Genomic DNA, 20,817 nt, shown 5'->3' on the forward strand with positions numbered 1-20,817 from the left:
AGCTTTTAGCGCCCTAAAGAGCGCCCTAACAAGCCAGCCTGTGCTACGATCGCCCGACTACACAAAAGGGTTCGTTGTTCAGTGTGATGCTAGTGAGCGAGGCATGGGCGTTGTACTGTGCCAACGGGAAAATGGAGAAGTAGAACACCCCGTCCTGTATGCTAGTCGTAAGCTGACGAGTCGTGAGCAGGCGTATAGCGCCACCGAGAAAGAGTGTGCGTGTATCGTGTGGGCCGTTCAGAAATTGTCATGTTACCTAGCTGGCTCGAGGTTTATCATTGAGACGGATCACTGCCCTCTCCAATGGCTGCAGGCCATCTCTCCCAAAAATGGCCGCCTCCTGCGCTGGAGCCTCGCTTTGCAACAATATTCCTTTGAGGTACGTTACAAAAAGGGGAGTCTCAACGGTAACGCCGATGGCTTAAGTCGAAGCCCCTAACGTGGGAATCAGCCTCAAAATTGCTTGTTACTGATGTTTTTCTTCCTGAGGCAGGATTTTTAACCTATTGCTTTCGTGTAGTGTTTCAAAGTGATGATGTGCTTTCTAGTGCAATTTTCCGATTTGTGGACGCGTTCTGAGTGCTGCTAAACTACTGTAAGGAACTAGGCAGCAGTATAAAAGGGGAAAGAGCCTGGCAGGGCTTAGTGAGGGTTGTGCCGTGCTTGCTGACTGAGCGGTTGACTTTCGGCGTAGTTCTAACGCTTGCCGGAAACGAGAACAAAAATGTCAACTCTCCCGAAGTCACTTTGCAGTGTCCTGTGTGAACCTGAACGTGAGAACGAGGCCTTCTCTGTGCGCTGCGCTCAAGAAACGCCAACGGACGCCCGACTTCGGTTATGAGCATCATCGAGCGACATCCCTCCGGACAGCGGATGCAGTCCCCTGACCATCGGGATCTCCTTCCCCCGGCGGGGCGGTCTGTTACGTTTCGCCTACAACGCGCGGTAATGCCGGCGCGGATGCAACGGACGCCGGGGCTTCGTTCAAAGCGGCGGACATTTTGGGCCGTTCGACGCCGCCGCAACGCCTCCCCGCCAAGCGTGTCCAGGCGTGTTTCAGTGCCACGTGTCTTCGTATGTGCGTGTGTGTGTGTGTGCCCACGCTTGTCAAAGCGCGGCAGCCGGGGAGCGGAGCTCCCCAAGTGAGGAGCCAGCAGGTCTGTCCGTCGGCGGGTTGGCGATGCGTCACTACACTCGGCTCACCATGCCTCTCAGCTCGACCGTGCGCGCCGTCGTGGGCTCATGCTCCGCCGTCGCGTGGGCTCATCCCGTGACCTTCCTTCTGGCCCGCGACGCCGAGAGTATAAGAGCAGCTGCCCCCGGACGCCAGGAGAGAGGCTCCGATTTGTACTGTTGAGTTACGTGCTCTCCCGTCTCTCCACTTCGGTCGACCTGACCGGCCGCTCTTTTGCTATGTTAGAATAAACAAGTTGTTCTGTTACCAGTCTACTCTTGCTTTGCCGGGACCTTCGGATGCTTCCAGTGCCCCAGGCCGCCAGGCCAACGCTACCCTTGGGGCTTGCGACCCATTGGCAATAACGGGCGTCAGCACCGAGACCCCAACAATATACGTAGCGTAAAGGTACGGGGTTATGCTTGGTTAATCTCTTGCCTTGCTTGCTAACCTTAGCTTATCAGGCTATGGCCTTGTTCACAAAGTCCAAGAGGAAGAGTGTAGACGCACTCGCACTTTCACTGAGTTTCATAGCATGTTTAGTGCACCGACGAGTCTTGGGATCGTCTGTGACACTCCTACTAATTGTTGTTGGGAGGCCATAGCACGGTGTTCTTTGCGTTGCTCCGGTGTCTCGACCGCACGTTTTGTCTTGGCACGCTTGTTCTTTTGACGCTCAACGGCCAACTGCCAAGCGACACCTGGGAGTCTGAAGAATTTAGGTTTTCCAGTCTTTTGCGCCGACTGGCAGTGGCTCGACTCTCCTTACCCTCCCTGTTCAGCACGCTGCATCAACCGTCTCTCCCTCGCATTTATACACACGGTGCGCCCTCCTCGCGCATGCGCAGTGCTGCGCGCCGCCGCAATCGTAAATGCAGCAGTGGGCGCATACGGCGCCGGCGCGTCTGCGGAGACTGCAACGTCACACCTCTGGAATGCGCCGCAGTCGGCGGCGGCGAGGAGTGCGTGCTGGCTCCGGCCGCGAGGGCGACGCAGCTGCGCCTCTTGTGATGTCACGCGGCTCTCGCGCATGCACAGTATGGCAGGCGCAGAAGCACACAAAGCTCGGCTCGACAAAAAGACGGCGGATGCTCAGCATAGAAGAAAAATTAGACATCAACATGCTATCGAACGTGACACAAAGAAGTCGGCGCTGGCACGCGACAGGGATCTGCTGTTGACTACGGTGTGTGGCATTTGGAATGCGAAGAAGTCGCTCGGCAGCGCTGTTGCGACCGTGAAGAGATGTCGGCTGCGAGGTTCGACTTTTCGCCATCGTTGCCTCTGTTGTTGCCGAAGTGTTGGCTAGCAACAGTGATGAGGACGACACAGAAAGCGACAGCACGGGAGATTCAGGCCCGACAGTGGCAGAAGCTGCGCGTTACATCAGCCTCATGAATGCAATCGTCGCGACGAGAACAGCACCCCGCAATGAAAAAGGCGCCCTGCGACTTCTGTAGCGCTACTGCGCGCGTGCACAGAGAATACGTAACGCCAACGAGGAATCTGCCATGCAAGTGTTTGCCGAGAAGAGGGGGCTGGCTGAAAAGCTGCCTCACAGCTTCAGTAAGTTTGAGGCCGCTGTCACTGCTAGGCCGCCGCGGCATCAAACGAAAATAACACTTGTCGCGCAAGTGAATAAATACCACATGTTCTTTCCCCCTTTGATCGCACCCTCTCCGAGTTCCGTTTTTGACAGGCAAGTGGTCGATCTCATGCTATTTCGGTTAAACAGTACTACAATTTAGCACATACTTTTTCCGAGCTCCGGCCAACTACGGTTTAACGAGGTTTCCCTGTATATTGTAAATATAGTCTTTATACTCGCAACATCCCCGTAACATATTGGTGGGAGGTGCGGGGTACCATGGCTGGAAACGGAGCTCCGCAGTGGACGTCGCATCACCATCTGCACCATGAATGACGGTAGGCACGCGGGATCAACGTCACCGTCGCCAACTACATCGCTGTCACCTTCGGTTGTGGTTGTGCAACGCAAGGATCCTGGAACGTTATGCAGGACCGATGGCGCCGACGTTGAAGAGTGGGTGGCTATGTGCGAACGCGTGAGTGGAATCAACAGATGGGACCCAACGCTAATGCTAGCTAACCTGTTGTTCTACCTAAGAGGCATGGCAAAGGTGTGGTACGAAAACCCCTTAGAGGAGTTAACCAGCTAGGACCAATGCTAACAGAAGTTGACAAAGTTGTTTGGCAAACCAGCCGGCCGTAAAATTGCTGCAAAGCAGGAACTGGCCTCTCGTGCCCAATCCCCCACGGAGTCCTATGTCTCGTACATCCAGGACGTGCTGGCACTTTGTCGTAAAGCTGATCACGACATGACAGAAGCTGAGAAGGTCGGGCACTTGCTTAAGGGCATTGCAGATGACACCTTTAACCTGCTCATGTGCAAAAGATGCTCTACAGTTGATGCTATCATTAAAGAGTGCCGACAATTTGAGAAGGCCAAAAGCCGACGTGTCTTGTACCCATTCGCCAGACTTCCCAATACTGTTGCAACATCGATGCGTGAAGATCAACCCGCACAGCAGCATGCATCGCTATCAGAGGACGTGGTGTGAATCGTTCGACGTGAACTGGATGCGATGGCGCCCGCAGCTTTCTGTTCGAGTAGCCCTGATGCTACCACTTTTGCTACCAACTAAAAATAAGGATGAGACATTTCACAATTATTTAAGTCGTGCATAACACGTGAAAAGATGAGCTGCTGCTGGGATGTAGGAAGAAATAAGGCTATTCGTTATCAATTACCTTTAGTGTTTAGCTTATCACAGTATGTTATTAGTTACCATCTACTTATTTCACATGCAACACATGTCAAATTGCTGATGTAAGCTTCGTGCTATAGATGTGCTACTACAGTCAATGTCTGATTTTTCTGACTCCCAAGGAACGAAAAACCCCGAAAATCAAGTGGTCTGAAAAAACGAATGCATGCAAAAAATGCACCATTACAAAAGTATTTCTCAGAGAGGGTCAAGGACAGTGTATCATACTTGCACAACTTTGCCAATGCATCGTTGAGGTGGCTCCGAAAATAGCCATTTATATTTAAAGAAAGAAAGAAAATGCTAACCATTATGATATTTCCTAATGTGAAATTTGAGCGCAGTTCTATACATGTTTTCATTTTGCAATATATTGGCTCGTGTGGACAATCTGTCTCGTGTGCCACGTTGCAAACAGATTGAAGTTTGCAATGAGAGATCGCGAGAGGCAGCGCCTGGGTGACACGTGGGTGAGATTCACAGCAGCCACTGCAAATAGACCTCCCAGACGACGTCTGCTACTCTGGTGCCATCTAGTAGCTATCGTCACCACACTACGCTCTTCTTCCCACACTTTTGCCATACCCTCATGGTTCTGCTGCACCCTTTTCCTCCTCGCATCTTTCCTACCCAGCTGTGCTCCGCATTCGCACTTTTATCCATCGCTGTATTCGTTCGCGTGGTTATGCCGATGCAGGTACGGGTGCCTACGAGCTGCACTCTAAAAGAAACCTAACAATGGGTGCCGTCAATGTAGGCGGCGCTATCTTCAGCTGGGTGAACGCTGCCTGTTACTGCCTTAGCGGCGCAAATAAATTTATCCTCTTTTGCACGGTGTTCCACTAGCACATGATGTTTGCTTCAATTTCAGCTAGGATCATATCATCACTGTACACTGATGACAGTGTCATCAATGCTCGCGTCAACTCTGAGCTTTTTGGCTGTGCAGGCATCGGCTCTTCATTTTCAGTGTCAGAGTCATCTGAATCCATTGCCACTTGAGGAACGATTTTCATTGTCAGTTAACTGCGAGATATTCAACTTGTTTTTCATGAAATCCGAAACCATTTGCTTCGAAATTACAAACTCTTCGCCCATGTCATCTTGTGACTGGTCGCTTTCAACTTGAAATGATGATGGTGGCTTCCTTTTTCATCGTCAGCCTACTATAGGGCTTTACACGCTTCAAAGCCATGGGCGTAGATGGCGAAGGCGTAGTTGGCACCATTACTGTGAGTGGCGAATCCGCTCGATGATAAGCACAGCACCAAACAGCAGGAAGCTTCTTGGTGACTGTTGAAGAGAGCGCACAGCAGCACAACGTGATCACATGACCTATCACAAAGCAAACCAAACATGTGGATAAAAACAAAAGAATATGGCCACAGCTACGGCTGGCTATGACTGCCAACAGAGTGGCATGCGAGAGTGCTGGTTTGAGGATTCGATATGATACAGTGGCCGCTGTGCTACAGATGGCTACAGCTAGCGAATCAGCGTGCAGAGTGGGGGTTTGAGGCTGCGAGATAGTCAAAATGGCAGCGATGGATGCTGCTTTAGACCGGTGGTTAGGGGCAAAAAGTCTGGAAAACGGGATGGTGAAGAATTTGGCCGTCAGAAATTGCAGATGTTTTTATATAATGGCTCTATGGGGTATGTAACAATGCTGCGAAGGAGTCTGAATTATCGGGCATGTCCGAAAAATCAGATATTCATTATGTATATATATATACAATACACGACTGAATTTTCGGACATGCCTGATATTTCGGACGTCTTCGCGGCACTGCCACAAGCCCCATAGAACCAATGTATAAGGACATCTGAAGTTTCGGACGCTTGAACCCCCCGCTGTCCAATTTTCCGGACTTTTTGCTGCGACGGAAGGTCTTTTGGCTCCTCGCGCAGCGCCCTTGCGACGGAAATTGACTTGCAGCCGAAGCATATCACCACTTTGAACCACAACTAGCCGAATCTAGCCGTCGTACACTGATTTGGTCTGGCCACGCTGGCTATGTTCATCGCCGCACTTCCGCCTCCAGCGGAGTTTCCGGAGCAGCGCCATTTCATTTGTTTGCGCAGGCCACGTTTTGTATAGCGTGGTGTGTGGTTGCGCTGTTGTGTCAAGTCAGTGCGATCAAGTGTGCTCTGCGACGCTAGGCCTAGGTGCTTCGACGCTCGTCAGCGAACTCCACTGTTCGCAACTTGAGGATTTCGCTTGCCTTCGATGGCCCCAACTCCGTCTTCGTCGGGTTTCCATACCCACGGAAATAATGTTTGAGCAGTTTGTTGACGCTGAAAACGAGCTCGACTTCTGCGCAGAACTGCCTGACAAGGAAATAGTCCGTCAAGTTGTGGGGGATTCAGAAGACTCCGATGTTGAAAATGAGGAGCCAATGCCTGCGCTGCCTACAAGCGCCGAGTTGACGCGAGCACTGTTGACTCTTTCATCGCTGTACAGTGCTGACATGACCCTTGCTCAGATCGAGGTGAATATGATCGCATGCAACCGGAACGCCGTCCAAACAACAATCAACAAGTTCTTCAAGCCACTGCACCAATAACACCGGCTGCCTGACGATGCACATGTACATAATAAACCGGCAGTTGGCTGCATACAGAGTTTTTGAACGCCTCTTTTTATAGCCACTTCACTGATGCTTTGGCAGGGTTTCGGAAACCTGGTACTTTGCCCTTTACCCTCTAGATCCGAGAAAAAAAGAAAAGAAGGTGCGTTTTTTTGCATGCATTCATTTTTTCGGACTGCCTGAATTTTCAGACGTTTTTACGTTCCCTAGAGGGTCCAAAAATCGGTCGTTGACTGTATGTATATATATATAACTGCAGTACTGCTTCCAACAGCTTCAATGTCTCCCTATAGAAGGTACTCACCACAGTCTGGAAGCAGGCAAATAGGTTGACGAGGAATGGGTGCTGGATAGAGTTCGCCACCTCAAAAATGCGTTTCTCTGCCATAAGGCTTTCCAGTTCATCTCGTGCCACAATATCTCCTTTCTTTAGAGCCTTAATGGCAAAGTATTGGCCTGATACTTTGTGCTTACTCAGAATGACCTGTAAGAGTAAATGAAGAGATTAACAGCCTCTTTTTAATGCGTACGAGAATGGTAAGGACACTGCAAAACCAAAGCATTTCACACTTAAAGTTGTCATAAACATGCAAGTGCCAAACTTCTGTAGACATTTTTTAATGCAACAACAGAAACATTTGCAGGGAAAGAAAGATGTTTGGTTATCACCACATTAACAAGCATTTGCGACAGGCATCCAATTTTTATCATCTGTGCAGGGGGTACTCCCTTAACAACATTGATGATGGCAGTTACCTACTGCTGTTAGGTTTTGTCGCATGTGTGATGTCCATTGAGCATCCTGCCAATATGCATGTCTCTCAAAGCACATTAGGGATCATAATTGCTGCATGAAAATCACCTCTACAAAAAGACCAATGAAGTTCAGGAATACCAAGTTTTCAACAAGCAAATGGAAAAGAAATGGCCTTGCAGCTCAAAATATCCACAGCAGAATTTGCCAATTCAAAAGAAAGGTAGCATATGCAACTGGCTTTTGACTAAGAAAAAGGCAGAATCATATTATATGTAGACACGTTTACTTCTTCAGGTACCCTGATCATCAAATCACGAGTAAAAATGCAAACCTAAATTACAGGTGTGTGTAAATACCATACATACAACAGGTATACTCAGTTTCATACATAGCAGGCAACGCTACAAAGACTAGGGAGACTTCTCTCGATGTTCGCATCTCTGAACAAAAAATAGGGTATCACATTTGAAAGTTATAGATACGAGTCTTGCAATTTGATGCAGCCTTAGGCCTCATGCTTGCATGGCATAAATATAATGTAATTAAATGTGGAGGAGGTCACAGATATGAACCCATTTACCACTGAAGGAGTGAAGCACATTTGTGTGACCAGCGGGAACAGTGCACCACTTATGCTCGCGACCAAAACATAGCACGCTGCATATGGAAGCACAAAAGTTCACAAACAATAGGGTGGTCGATGGCAAGAAAGTACGGCATACCCATTAGTTTCGCCGAAAAGTTGATTGCATTTGCTTTGCCAGCCTTAGCCGACCAACACTACCAATGGAGTTCATGCTCGAAGACGTCGGCAACAAGATCCTGACATACGCGCTACAATGACGTGAAGAACGGTTATGCACAACACAAAACAATGAAGCAAGAAAATTATTACAACTGGCACTTTATGTGCATTATCATCCCATTCCAATCTATGCCTAAACACATGTATACGACACAGTTTGTGCATCTTTCAGCAACAGCTCAGACATATCTGCACACATGCACCTGGGCTTTGAACCTTGCAGCGCACACCTTTCACCCTTTCCGTATGTGTCGGCACTGTGCCTTGGCTCATATCGTGCATGTGTTGTTTCAATCAGCCCTGCCAAGCCGGATTAACCTTGTACTAACAGTGATCACGCACCCCGTGGAAAGGCTGAGTGTGTAGGCAGGCACGGCATATACGGGGTGTCCAGTTAACTCGGACCAAGATTTTTAAAAAACCCCCAAGAGCTCTAGAGAAATCGTACTGACTGCATAGTAGCCATAGCTGTGTATACTTACAGCCAGTATTTTTTAAATCACGAAGCATTCATTAATTTATTGCTTTTAATTAGTGAAATTTTTAATTATTGCTTGAATTTCAAACATAACAATTACAAAGTTGCAGGGCACCTCAAATAACCTCCGAATCAAGCGTTTGTTTCACGCTCGGCTTTGCCTCGTTTGCTTTTCCAAGAAAAAAAAAAAGGCAAGCAAAACATCCAAAATATGAAATAGATACGCATTTGTGCACCGCTACTCAAGCGCTCCCAAGCGAATCACCACAGATACACGGCTTTACTAGCGGCGGCAGCTCGATACAGGGCTTCATGCTATGTGATGGCCACGGCATCGTGAGAACACGCCGCTGACGCATTGACAAGCGTAGCGGAGCCGTACAGGGGGTAGGGGGACTTCGAAGCCAGGAACCCGTGACGGTGCACTTGGGACTAACTTTGTGCACTCATCTTGTTCTGTACCGTATTTACTTGCATAATGATCGCACTAGTGTAATGATCGCACCCCTGAATTTTGTTGCCAAAATTCAATTTTGTTTTCTTTCCCGTGTAATGATTGCACCCCGAACTTGCCGCAGCGATATGTCGTGTGCAAAGTCTAGCTATGATGATCGCACTTGCCATCCGTCGAATGCTGTCAAATGCTATGCGAACGACTCTTCAAGACATGCCAAGCGGTCTGCACACACCAAACATTCTTAAGCAGATGCCCCATTTCATTCCTTTCACCACTTTCCGCACTTCCATGAAAAAAGAAAGCTACAACCAAACTTGCCTTGGCTTTATTATTTGTAGGCTTTATAATGGTTGTGGTCAACAATAACAACAAGAAAGCGCCTTTCGATTCTTCTCGTCTGTGGGCACGAAACAAATCGAGAGCAGCAACGATAGCCACGTTTACACTGATACGGTAGAAGTGCACCCTATTAAAATGCCGATGCTTGTAACAGAGCTAAGATATTCACCTACCCTTAGTGGAAACGTGCTGTATTAGGATAGTACATGTAGTAAAGACAAATGCCGCAGTTTCCGCAGCATGCCCGCCATGTGTTTGTCACTGGCAGCTAAGCGCACCCATTTCTGTTTCTGTCCCCTCAAAGTGGACATGGCTACGTTATTGCCGCAAACTTGCTGATATTAACGATATTATTTATTATTTGATATGGAAGAAACTGTTTCAATGCGCGGAATGTACTCACGAGAAGAAAGAAAATCACGTTCAGCGTGTTCGGCTAGCTCCGTCGGCTGCCATTTTTGTTTCGGTGTCCCACACTGTTACAGCGGCAGCCGCCTGTTTGTTGACCTGTTGTCATCCCACAGCAAATGCAGGATGAAAAAAAAATTTTTTTTTCTTTTCGCGGCAAATTTAACCCACGTAATGATCACACCCCTGAATTTGCGTCAATATTTTTGACAGAAAAGTGTGATCATTATGCGAGTAAGTACGGTAGATAGGCGCTCCCGGAATGTATGTTCCTTTTGTTTCCTTTAGCAATTGAAACAAACCTTACGCATGCCATGTCCATCTAATGCGTTTTGGCAGATCTTTACGGCCAGCATATGCTGTTGTTGATTACGTAAATCATTTTTATTTGATGTGTCAGTGCGTAGATAAAAATGGGAGATCTCAACGATACCAAGCCAGTGACCTGCTCTTCAAGAAGACAGTCATGCCCTTGAAAAATGATCCGAAGGCTAAAATCTTAGCTTTGGGGGCGGTGCACAGCGACAAGATGGAGGCAGCCAAGTTATTCCGGATGTGGCACTGTGGAAGACGCCCTAGTCCGTCAACAATACTTAGAACATACAAAGTCCTTTGTGAGACTGGTAGCTTCACAAGAAAGCGACACAGGACTGCGACGGTATAGTTCAAGAACTGGAAATGGATGTTTTGGCATTCTTTGCTGCTAACCCTCACGGTAGTGTGTGCAATGCCAGTGCAGAGGCCGGAACCTCAAGGTCATCAGTGTGGAGGATTTTAAAAGAAGGTAATATGCACGTGTACCATATACATCTTCATCAAAAACTTGAGGACCGAGATTTTGAAAACAGACTGGACTTTACCAATTGGATTTTCACAAAATGTGATGAAGAACCAGACTTTCTCACTTGTGTGCTTTGGACGGATGACACACAAGTTAATCTTCACAATGCGCACTACTGGAGTGATAGGAATCCCCACTGGCTGGCACAAACACGACACCAATACCAGTGGTTGTTTAATGTGTGGTGCAGTATTTTTGATGGCAACATCATCGGACCTATTTTTTTAACACACTAATGACGCGACATCCTCGACGACCCCGTGAACGATGTCTGTTGAAACGTTCCACTGGAACATCTGGTTTCAACCCAATGGTGCTCCTGCACATAGTAGTAGTCAGTCTCGGGCGTGGCTCAACAAGCTTTTTCTTGAACAGTGGATTGGCCGGCACAGACCTATACCCTGGCCTGCAAGGTCGCCGGACATGACACCGCTGGACTTCTTGTTGGGCTACATGAAAAATCCCGTGTATAGCAGCTAGACTACCACAACGGATGCCCTAAAGGCAAAAATAAGCAGAGTCTGCCGCCGCCATTGGTCAAAGCTGCAAAAGCTTAAGTGTTGGAAAGAAGCAATTACTGTATTGCTCCAGACGGTGACCTGTTTGAGCACATGCTAAAAGTGGCAGTGAAAAATAACCGCTCAAAACTGGCGTAACATGCGACTGTTTAACGCACCTTCACGATGTCACCCTATCCTTAAATCAAAAAAGCTTGCGAAAAAGACAAATAGGTAAAGAACTGCTTTGTTTTGCCTCTTTTCCAGAGTTCAAGAGAAAGAAAGGGTAAATGGCTAAACCAGTTGCACCTTTGGATGTTTCTTTATAGGCGGCTGAGACGTACTTTTGGTTTATCTTTTGTTGAAATAAACTCCTGAGTAGCTCTTTTCTGTTTTTCCGAGAGCTGCCTTTTTTCTTTTTTCGTGCTCTTTTGCACACTTTTTTTTATACATTGGTTGAATTTATTTTGTAGCTTTGTTTCATGATACGCGAAGGTTAAAGCTATCCTGAGTGCCTCACGATCGTGCAAAACGTTCTTGTGTCCGCAGATGCTGACTCTAGTTAGGTCGCAAAACCTTTTGAACCATCCTACATGATGAAACCTTGTACGATGCGGTGATAAACGAATGCAGTCGTATAGCTTTCAAAAGTTGCTTGGAGGCGCTTGAGTAGCAGCGCGTGAGCGCACATCTATTTCATATTTCGCATATTTCACGGGCTTTTGTTTTTTCTTGGGAAAAACAAAAAACGAAAACAGGCACACTTCACCACGAAATAAATGCTCAATTCGGAGGTTATTTAAGGTGCCCTACAACTTTGCAATTGACATGTTTGCAATTCAAGCAATAATCAAAAAGTTCAATAATTAAAAACAATTAATCAATACTTCATGATGAAAAAAAAAAACACTGGCTGTAAGTACACACGACTACTACTACTATGCAGTCAGTATGATTTCTCTAAAGCTCTTGGTTTTTTTTTTCTTGGTCCAAGTTAACTGGGACACCCGGTATGCTGAATATTCAAGAATCCAAGCAGTAGATACAAGGTTCACAAATTTAGGTATTATTGAGTATTTTCACATTCCCAATAAATAATTTTGACACTATTCATCAAACACCCTCACTAAGAAATCGGTGTGGGTGTTTGGTGTGGGTGTCTGCAAAAGCACGCCATTGTAGATACCTATGAACAGAAAAAGTTACCGCCAAGTAAAAAATGAACTTTGTAATTCAGATCAAATGTTTTTAGACAGAGCAGACAGAGCAATGCTTCAACACAAAAAAACATGGCCCACATCACCTTTCCAAAGTGTCCTCGCCCCAGCACACTTATAAATTCAAAATCCTCAAGGGTCAAAGATCCCTGGGCACTGAAAAAAAGAAAGCGAAAGGCATCAACCCAAGCTTTTAATAGTGCAAGAGCATTCTTTTACTGCAGTTACTTCTCATTATCAGGTGCTAGTTCAAGCATATTGATGACCTTTTTAATACACCCACCAATTTATTCAGGAAGAAAGCAGCTTCGAGCATGTATAAACTTTATGCTATACTCATAAAATCGGGGTTCATGCTTCACAATAGATGACTAATTGTCCCCCAATGAGGGCAATAACTTATTTCATGCTTAAGGGGAAGCTTTAGCTCTGGCTTAACTCTGATGTCGCCTATTCAAATGCATGTAAAGCACAGAAACGCTTTTCTGAGATATCCACTAGGCCAATTTTAATGAAATTTGTTGCATTTGAGAGAGAAAGAAATTCTAGTGACTGTAGGAAGCAGAATTTCAATTTAGGGCCTGAATTCTTTCAAATAACTTTTTAAGAATTGGGAAGTTAAAAAGATTAATAAAAGCACGAAGTTTGCAAATCCATAGCTCTACAAAAAAGAACAGATATTGCACATTTGTGAAGTTAATCCGTTAGAGCACCCAAAGAGGACAAATTTAATACGTCAATTTATATCTTACATGAACTTGTTGCATCGTTTACAAGTGTTTTGCAAAAGTTCAACTCATATATTAGTGGTTTACCCGAGTTCCATGTATAATGTATCAATTTTGTCTGCTTTAGAAGTACCATTCGGTGCAATTTGCATAATCGTGATACCATTATTAATTGTCGAGTTACCAAGCTGCAGATGTGACAGTTTAGTTTTCAGGAAATGTGCAGTTTTGCCAATCTTTATTAAAAAATTGACCATCTAAATAAAAAAAATTTGCAGCCAACAATAACAAGATTTTAGGTTTTGCTTTTAAATGCAGCAAACCTCATCAAATTTGGTGCACTGGTTGTCGAGAAAAAATATTCCTCCTTTTCTATGCATTTAGCCATGGCCACTGCACTGCTTAATCTGTCTCTCTTTTTATGGTTTCTATATTTCCCTGTGTGCGGTGACTCGCTGTCACTTCACTGTGGCTCTTGCATCAGAGCGGTGAGCTGAGAGTCGAACCTTTTATTTCTTCCTGCTGCACCCAGATGAGGTGAGCATGTCAGCCCACAGTGTAGTTTCAGTGAAATTCCAGTTTGATAAGGACACTCTCTTCATGCTTGTGTGGCATAAACAGTCACGTCACTCATGGTTGTCAGCTCTTCTCTATTCAGTTTTGGTTTTCGAAGTAAACTTGCCTGGAATTTGTCATGCTGTAGAAATTAACAGTGTAAGTTTATTCCATGTCTGCAACCGGTTATGAACTCCTTAGCCAGCCAGTTTTAAGGCTTGCTTTCTGATTAATCGTCTGACTTTTTCATTGTGGAGCGTGCTATCTTGGCATAGTCGCAAACCATAGATGCCGACATGTCCCAGAGGTGTGTCACATATCATTCAAAAGTGATTGCATCACCGAAAGTGATCGAACAAGAATACTGCTCTTCGTATATACCGAGCTTTGTCAGAAAGGGATTAAAGGCACCATTCAGGAAGGGCTCTAAATGGTTTATGCGTGGCCAGCAGACATATTTTAGTGATCTTGCTTATCATGAAGCTCTGCTTATCTCCATATTTTTCCAGTTCTGACAACTTTGAACCAATTCGGAAACCATGAGCCTAAATCTTCCTAACAGAAATTGAGTGCCACAGTGACGATACCATTTGTTTAGGTAATTTGTCTGCATATTTGTAGTGTTGTCTTTTACTTAGGTGCACATGCTCTGATAGGACTGTGCAACTTAAATATTCTTCATGAAAACATAGAAGTGAAACAATGCAGAATTTCCTTGTACATATCAGCATTTTATGTACATTAATGCAAGTATGTTTGACCAGAAAAGAAAACTTTTGTAGCAGGGTCGTTTCATACTTCAATCAAGAAGCCTCGTGATTACACATGCTGTTGGAAATTTTTTTCTCTAAATTAGTTGTGGTGTGCTTGATTTTTTCCAACTGCACAGTGTACAGTACAACATTGTTCAGCTGCTGTATATTATTGTGAATTTAATGATTTGATTCATAATCTTATACAGCCAAACCTCAATGTAACAGTCATACATACAGCGAAAAACATTGTTATATTTCAAATTTCTTTAGGTTGAGGTTTCCATGTTTCAGCTGTAAAAATGTTACATTACTGTAGAGGTTCCTGGTACAGTCCCAGTGAGTATCATCATGTCAATATGCTTTTATGAGCAGAATCCAGCCAGAAACCTGACCAATATTTACAGGATCAAATGTGCCAATGCATGAAGCAGATTGCATCAACTGCAAGGCTTCCGCACAGGCCTCAGCTATTGCTAGCGGCCACCATCAAACGACACCATGCACACATGTGTATCATCAACATCATCCACCAATGATAGGCCTTCATTTTACTTGTTTACAATGGTGCAGATAACTAACATTGTTCACAGTACTTGTTTGCAATAATGGTAACATGCATGACAATACTGAGACAACGCACATGCTTTAGGGCACTGTCCAGGCACTCAGTTAACTTACTTTGGTTTGGCATTTTCGTGTTTTGACTGGCTGCTGGCGCACTTGGGATCCTATCTGAGGGCACGAATGGGGCGCACCCATTACAGTTTCCATACAGGCATTACACATGGCAAACTGGTGCACTCCAACCTCTGCTCAATTATCAGCGTTTTTCGCTGTTCACTGGCAACATTTGCATGTAAAAGGACATGTACAAATGACAAATTCACTATCGGGTGGTGTTCTGGTTTATTTTGCTTGTCTCAATAGCTCCAGGGGTGCATGCATGTGAAGTTCGATAAACCAAAACTGCAGACAAAAATTACTTTGCTTTATATAAGGTGGGGAGAAAGGTTTTCTCTACAGAACTGAGTTTGGGAAATGGATAAAACTTGCTATACCCCTGATTTCACTAAATTGAGGTTCTCCTGTATTAAAGCATTCGCACTCCCCACTTCAAAAGATTGAAGACTTTCTCACTTACAAAAAGATGCTCCATGAACAAAGCAATCCTTGTGGCTACGATTTCTTGTGCCAGGTGATCTGCTACCTACTAAGCCTAACTTCGCAGCTGCGCTTAGTTTGGCGAGAGGCACCCTGCCTTTACTGTGCAGGGGGCTCTAGTCAATCCTTCATTACACAGTAGCTCACCTTTCAACAACAGTTACTGTCGTAGTTGTCAGCTGCAGTGGCTCGCCAAGTTTGTTTACTTCCTCCTCTTCATCAGGAGCCAGTTCAACTATGGGCTCAGGACTTGGTGAATGGCCACTGGTTACAATGTTCGAGGCAGGCTGTGCCTTTTGCTCCACGACCATTGGCGACGTCTCTTGTTGTAAGAAGTCAAACTCCCCAAGTGCAGACTGTGATAAAGATGTCGCATCTGTTAAAGCTCCATCACAAATTACAGTCGAATCTCGTTAATTTGAACACACTTAATTCGAACTGACACCATGGTCCCGTCAAAGTTATGCGTATTCCAATGGGTGAAAACGGCCGGTAATTCGAATACGCAAGCATTTGCGACGGTTAATTCGAACATACCACGCTCCGACAATGCTCTCAGCAGGGCGCAAAATCAAGTGGCGGTGCCTCTGACCAGCATTGCTCTGACCCCGCCATAGAGGAAAGGCTCGGATAAAACCCCTCAATGGCGCGCAGGAAAAAAATAAAATAAATAAAAAAATAATAAGAAGAAAACCCCGTGGCAGAAATTTCACCCTCTCTCAAATGGCAAGGTCGCTGTTTCTGCGTCGCGCTGTAATGCCCCAGCCACTCTAGCGGTAAAATGCACGCCGTGGGAGGTATCAGCTCTCGGCAGATTTTTCGTGGCTCACTGCTGCGGCAAGCAAGCCGCGAGTGGAGGAGACCGATAAGAGTGGCCCCTACAGTGACGCATGCGTGGGAAACTGGTATCACGTGGACCCGCCGGTCCGCTCTGTTCGTACTCACGTCTGGTTCAGCCGGACCGCTTGTTTCGAACTATCGTCTGCTCCCGTCAGCTCTCTCTCGCGCTTGTTTTGGTTGGCTTCGCTGGTCTTGTTTGCGCTTGTTTTTGTTACAACGACACATTTAAACCAAGACGTCCCGATGGACAGGTTGTTGGAGACAGTGCTCCATATCCAATTCTGTACGACAAGACAGACCCTAAATACAAGGACGTGAAGGTAACACCCAGTATCTCATTTTCCTTGTCTTTTGAATGCGGCAACACCGCAACAGAAGGGAGCATACCAACACGATTATGATCAGCGGCAACGACTTGATCATCTTGATAAGACGTGACTCATGTTATTAAGAACGCAAGACGAAGAAGGTAAACACAGTGCCGATATTTCAGCAGACGAAGGATAAAAACCCATGAGCACGCAGAGGGAAGCAGCAGCGGAGGCCCACTCCTGGCCTCGATTGCAAGCTGGCAAGAAAGCAAATCCGCTTCCCTCCCATCCTTCCTTGCAACTAAGCTCCCCTCGCCCTCCCTCTGAACGCTCTCGTAACTCCCTCATTTTCGACGGTCTACGCGTGAAATATATTCATCTAACAAAGCTTAAGAAAGCACTATGGATCACAGCACTGAGTATGGCAGGACTCAGAATTGTATATCAATATATGAAAACATGCACATCTCATCGCAGATATTCAATGTGGAAAATGTAACCTGACACTGCAACAATGGTGTCATCTCAATCTTGTTTGATGATGCAGAAAAACGAAATTGCTTGCTAAACAGAAAAGCTGCTGCTTTCACTTCTGCTCAGCAATAGTATCCCACTGCTGTGTGCCACTATGCCTGCAAGAAAGCTGACTTTCACTGCAGCTCCAAATAGGATTGGCAGCTGGTGATGCTCCAGTCACGCTGCTTCCATGAATTATTGAGGCCTAATACACAACAGAGAGCACAAATAGTGTTTAGTGCTCAAAACTGGCAGCATGTGCAGAAACAAAGAACCAATTGAGAATACGAATTGTACTTGGCTTGTCTGGATACTGCTTGATTGTTGTGTCTTGTGTCTGTAGCACTGTGACCGACACTGAAACCGAAACTGGTAGTTGAATTCTAAGGTTTTATGTGCCAAAACCACCATTTGATAATGAGGCACGCCGTAGTGGGGGACTTTGGATTAATTTTGACCACCAAGGGATCTTTAACGTGCCCCCAATGCATGGGACATGGGTGTTTTTGCATTTCGTCCATATCGAAAACGTGACCACCATGGCCGGGATCCGATACCACGACCTCCTTCTTAGCAGCGTAACACCAGAGCCACTAAGACACTGTGGCGGGTGAAACTGCTGGTTGGATACCCATAAACACTGAATGCCTTTTAATCGCACCTTGGCAGTGCTGTTTCGATTACTACAGTCTAGCTTAGTTGGTCACGTAAACCAAGATTAATATTTGTTGCCTTAATTAACGTTGTAAGTAAACATTAACAAGCAATAAACGCTGTTTTAAGTTTCATTTGCTTCCTAAAATTTGAAACCGGACCCTATACATGATGTTTTGTGGGTTTCAAGCTAATAAAATACTGTTTGCAGTTCCCATGCTCCCAGTGACATAATCATTGAAGCCAACAGAGTGCCAATAACATTTATAAAGCAACACCTGCTACAGAAGATGCTTGATGCAATTGGCTTGGCTTGACTTATATTTAGTTTGGTTAGCTAGCCATCACCTAGAATAAAGGTAGAAGAGGAAATCTCTATGCAAAATACTCATGGCTCTTTCCTTGAGGAAGATCTCTCCTGATGCACACAGGAGGCCAGTGTCAGATGAATTGCTGTTTAGACGATGCCTACTGAGCTTGAATTATCAGTTGGCAATTGAATTATCAGTTGGCAATTGTGTTTTGAATACTTAAAGTGCTCTAAAGAGACAATTAAATTAAGCAAAGTTCAGGAATTCCAAATAGAGAATGGCAAATACGTTGGTCCTACTATGGGTGGACGTTCAGTTTGTTAGAAACAATGAAAACAAACATTTGGTGGTCACTTCAATATTCCTATGGTAGCTTCCCACTACTTCACAAACTTTGGCATTGACTGGGCAAGATGGGCTAGTCAGTGTATTTGCCCGAATCTATTGCGCACCTTTTTTTTTTTTAAAGAAAATGGGCAAGAAAATTGTCCGTGCGTTATAATGGTATACAAAACCAAAATGGCATTCGCAGTGTTGAGAGCACCCTACCATCAGAGATGCCAGATGCAATGTCATTGCCACCACAAGTAAAAAATGAACGTTTTTGTGAACATTGCTGTGGGTTCATTTTGCACTCGACTACAATCACTTTCACAAGATTTTGCATACTCGGAATGAGACGAGTTGCTATATATGGCCACCACCGTTTCTGGCGCTGTGCCAAGCTCGCTATCTGTGCACAGTTCCTGGACACTATTGGCTGCATGCATTGACAAAGTGACTGCTTGAGAATACCGCCCCTGTGTGCTTCTTTGTGGCCAATGAAGTGCAAATCATCATCATCATCATCAGCCTGGTTATGCCCACTGCAGGGCAAAGGCCTCTCCCATACTTCAACTACCCCGGTCATGTACTAATTGTGGCCATGTTGTCCCTGCAAACTTCTTAATCTCATCCGCCCACCTAATTTTCTGCCGCCCTCTACTACGCTTTCCTTCCCTTGGAATCCATTCTGTAACTCTTAATGACCATCGGTTATCTTCCCTCCTCATTACGTGTCCTGCCCATGCCCATTTCTTTTTCTTGATTTCAACTAAGATATTATTAACTCTCGTTTGTTCCCTCACCCAATCTGCTCTTTTCTTATCCCTTAACGTTACACCTATCATTCTTCTTTCTATAGCTCGTTGCGTCGTCCTCAATTTAAGTAGAACCCTTTTCGTAAGCCTCCAGGTTTCTGCCCCGTACGTGAGTACTGGTAAGACACAGCTGTTATAAACTTTTCTCTTGAGGGATAATGGCAACCTGCTGTTCATGATCTGAAAATGCCTGCCAAACGCACCCCAGCCCATTCTTATTCTGATTATTTCAGTCTCATGATCCGGATCTGCAGTCACTACCTGTCCTAAGTAGATGTATTCCCTTACCACTTCCAGTGCCTCACTACCTATTGTAAACTGCTGTTCCCTTCCGAGACTGTTAAACATTACTTTAGTTTTCTGCAGATTAATTTTTAGACCCACCCTTCGGCTTTGCCTCTCCAGGTCAGTGAGCATGCATTGCAGTTGGTCCCCTGAGTTACTAAGCAAGGCAATATCATCAGCGAATCGCAAGTTACTAAGGTATTCTCCATTAACTCTTATCCCCAATTCTTCCCAATCCAGGTCTCTGAATACCTCCTGTAAACACGCTGTGAATAGCATCGGAGAGATCGTATCTCCCTGCCTGACGCCTTTCTTTATTGGGATTTTGTTGCTTTCTTTATGAAGGACTACGGTGGCTGTGGAGCCGCTATAGATATCTTTCAGTATTTTTACATACGGCTCGTCTACACCCTGATTCCGCAATGCCTCCATGACTGCTGAGGTTTCGACTGAATCAAACGCTTTCTCGTAATCAATGAAAGCTATATATAAAGGTTGGTTATATTCTGCACATTCTTCTATCACCTGATTGATAGTGTGAATATGGTCTATTGTTGAATAGCCTTTACGGAATCCTGCCTGGTCCTTTGGTTGACGGAAATCTAAGGTGTTCCTGATTCTATTTGCAATTACCTTAGTAAATACTTTGTAGGCAACGGACAGTAAACTGATCGGTCTATAATTTTTCAAGTCTTTGGCGTCCCCTTTCTTATGGATTAGGATTATGTTAGCGTTTTTCCAAGATTCCGGTACGCTCGAAGTCCTGAGGCATTGCGTATACAGGGTGGCCAGTTTCTCTAGAACAATCTGCCCACCATCCTTCAACAAATCTGCTGTTACCTGATCCTCCCCAGCTGCCTTCCCCCTTTGCATAGCTCCCAAGGCTTTCTTTACTTCTTCCGGTGTTACCTGTGGGATTTCGAATTCCTCTAGACTATTCTCTCTTCCATGATCGTCGTGGGTGCCACTGGTACTGTATAAATCTCTATAGAACTCCTCAGCCACTTGAACTATCTCATCCATATTAGTAATGATGTTGCCGGCTTTGTCACTTAACGCATACATCTGATTCTTGCCAATACCTAGTTTCTTCTTCACTGCTTTTAGGCTTCCTCTGTTCCTGAGAGCATGTTCAATTCTATCCATATTATACTTCCTCATGTCAGCTGTCTTACACGTGTTGATTAACTTCGAAAGTTCTGCCAGTTCTAT

General features: G+C 45.4%; 1 protein-coding gene across 3 annotated transcripts in view; it reads right to left on the reverse strand.

Annotated features, from left to right (window-relative positions):
* Positions 1-20,817, reverse strand: part of Pkn (serine/threonine-protein kinase N) — a 181,385-nt gene that overhangs the window by 66,225 nt on the left and 94,343 nt on the right. For all 3 annotated transcript variants that reach the window (XM_050193885.2, XM_055062035.1, XM_055062036.1), the window contains 3 exons: positions 15,697-15,905; positions 12,437-12,506; positions 6,856-7,035 (listed from right to left, as the gene is read on the reverse strand). In XM_050193885.2, coding sequence (XP_050049842.1) covers positions 6,856-7,035; positions 12,437-12,506; positions 15,697-15,905 — 459 coding nt within the window. The remainder of the gene's footprint in view (positions 1-6,855; positions 7,036-12,436; positions 12,507-15,696; positions 15,906-20,817) is intronic.

Source organism: Dermacentor andersoni, chromosome 1 (genome assembly GCF_023375885.2).
Source record: "Dermacentor andersoni chromosome 1, qqDerAnde1_hic_scaffold, whole genome shotgun sequence".
In the NCBI taxonomy this organism is placed as follows: domain Eukaryota; kingdom Metazoa; phylum Arthropoda; class Arachnida; order Ixodida; family Ixodidae; genus Dermacentor; species Dermacentor andersoni.